At 35.3% G+C, this 2,479-nt stretch overlaps 1 protein-coding gene across 1 annotated transcript in view; it reads right to left on the bottom strand.

The window, feature by feature from the left end:
* The window catches only part of LOC111409683 (G-type lectin S-receptor-like serine/threonine-protein kinase LECRK3), a 4,669-nt gene extending 2,810 nt beyond the window's left edge, over positions 1–1,859 (bottom strand). The window contains exons 1-2 of the mRNA XM_023039698.1: positions 1,726–1,859; positions 1,500–1,614 (exon numbers count right to left, since the gene is read on the bottom strand). Of these exons, the coding sequence (XP_022895466.1) occupies positions 1,500–1,614; positions 1,726–1,859 (249 nt within the window). The remainder of the gene's footprint in view (positions 1–1,499; positions 1,615–1,725) is intronic.
* Positions 1,860–2,479: the final 620 nt, after the last annotated feature.

The raw sequence follows: 2,479 nt of genomic DNA, 5'->3' as shown, positions 1-2,479 counted from the left end.
GGGGGGGGGGGGGGGGCAAAGAAAAAAAGTGGGAAGAAGAAAGGAGAGAAGCCCTAGAGAATAATGTGTGTATTCTATTAATCAAAGTTGGTCCAATACCATGAAAAACAACTCATAGTTAGACCAAAAATCCTCAACAAACTATGGAATTATTTATTAATAATTTTAAGAAAAATTGATCCTAAATAATTGCAAAAAAAACTTATATTTTTATCTATAGAAAGTCTTTCATTAATAGTCTTCCAAAAAAATTCTAAATATTTTCATCAAATCCCTATTTAAGAAAAATAGAATATGGTAAGGTAAATTGCAACCTCTTATCTAAGAGGGACGATTACATAGTTTTTTGACATTATTGATTCGATTTACTTTTGGCAATCTTTTTCCTGGACACATTCAAGTATCATATTGAATCAATAAATTAATTTTGAGTGAGCCATCAATATAGCACATTATAACACCAAACAAAACTTTAATCCCATCAAAGTTTCAATCTGTGTTGATGGTTTTTCTGTAATTCAAATTCTATTTTTTTGACAGTCCAACACAACCTGCATTTTTAAGTGTTGTAACCATGAGATTATAACAAGGCCAGCTCTCACTTTTTCGATATTTTGAACAATGAGACTTTTTATGATTGGGTAATCTACAGTGCAACGTAATGGGAGAACCTTGTTTCATTATACATAGTTCTTGGATACCAACAACAACATCATTTCAAAGTAAATACACGCAATAACAAGGAGAAAATCTCACTAAACAAGTGTGTAGTGCCTAGAAAAATGGAGAGGAATCTAGACGATCAGCTCCAGCCAAAACATAGCTCTCTTTCCCAGGAACCACATACTAAAATTTCAATTTAATTGAACCATAAATGAACCTCCAATCTTTAGTGAGAAAAAGTTGAAACCCATCTCTCTCTCTCTCTCTCTCTCTCTCGGTCACTCTCTGTTTTTAGAAGAAGGAATGGTATATCCGTTTTTGTCTTTGTTTTGGGGCTTTTTAATTAGTTTTGGGGAAAAAGTGGAAATTGCCCCACTTCCACAAATTGTAACTTCCCTCACGTGGAGGGAACTCCCAACAAATCTCCCCTTCCCGACTGTATGAGGGACTCTACAAAGCCCGCTTTCCTTCTACATACTAGTAGTTTCTTCATAGGCAATGGTTTTGTCATCATATCTGAACCATTCTCATCATCTCAAGCCGTAACTTCTTTATCTCCAAAGCATCATGAATCCAATGATACCTCACTTCAATATGTTTGGATCTTGAGTGGAAGGTTATATTTTTACTGAGATGAATAACACTCCGACTGTTGTAATAGAGTATAAACTTCTCTTGCTCTAAGCCCAATTCTTGTAAGAATTTCTTCATCTATAGCAACTCCTTGCTAGCTTCAGTGATGGTTGTATACTCAGCTTTTGTGGTCGATAAAGCAACACATTTCTATAATTTTGATTGCCATGAAATTGCTCTCCCCTAAAAAAGTGATTAGATACCAAAAGTAGACTTTCTAGAGTCAACATCCCAGCCATATCTGCATCTGTGAACCCAACAAGCTCACATTTGCTGGTACCAAAACATAAACAAATCTTAGAAGTCTCCCTGAGATTCCTGAGAATCCACTACACTGCTGTCCAGTGTTCCTTTCCAGAACTAGAAAATAATCTGCTAACAACTCCAATAGAATGAGCAATATTTGGCCATGTACATACCATAGTATACCTCAAGCTACCCATGACTAATACATAAGGTACATTCTTCATTTCTTCCTTTTCTTTCTCACTTGAAGGACTTTGCTTTGAACTCAACTTCAAATGACTTGCAAGTGGAGAGCTTACTGGTGTTGCCTTGTCCATATTGAACATGTGTAATATCTTCTTGATATAACCTTCCTATGATAGCCATAATTTTCCATTCTTCCTATTATGAGAGATTTTTCTACTGAGAATTTGATTTGTAGGTCCCAAGTCCTTCATCTCAAAGGACTTACTCAATTCATTTTTCGACTTCTTAATTTTTTCAATGTCACGACCAACAATCAACACGTCGTCTACATAGAGCAAAAGAATAATAAATTCCCCATTAGAGAATTTCTTTATAAACACACAATGATCAGAAGTTGTTCTGGTATATCTATGCCCAACCATGAAGAAATCAATTTTTTGTACCATTATCTTGGTGCCTGCTTGAGACCATACAAGCTTTTCTTCAATCGACATACAAGATTTTCTTTGCCTTTAGTGTAAATCCTTCTGGTTGCTCCATATATACTTTCTCCTCAAGGTCACCATAGAGGAAAGCGATCTTTAAATCAAGTTGTTCAATTTTCAAATTCATATTGGCTGCCAAGCCTTAACACAACTCAAATTGAATACATTTTAACCATAGGTAAGAAGATTTCTTCAAAATCAATACCTTTCTTTTGACCAAACCCATTCACAACCAACCTTGCCTTGTACCTTGGCTGTAAGCTATT

This window comes from Olea europaea, chromosome 14 (genome assembly GCF_002742605.1).
Source record: "Olea europaea var. sylvestris chromosome 14, O_europaea_v1, whole genome shotgun sequence".
NCBI lineage: Eukaryota > Viridiplantae > Streptophyta > Magnoliopsida > Lamiales > Oleaceae > Olea > Olea europaea.
The sequence above is the reverse complement of the archived record's forward strand: the minus strand, read 5'-3'. Positions and strand labels throughout refer to the sequence as shown.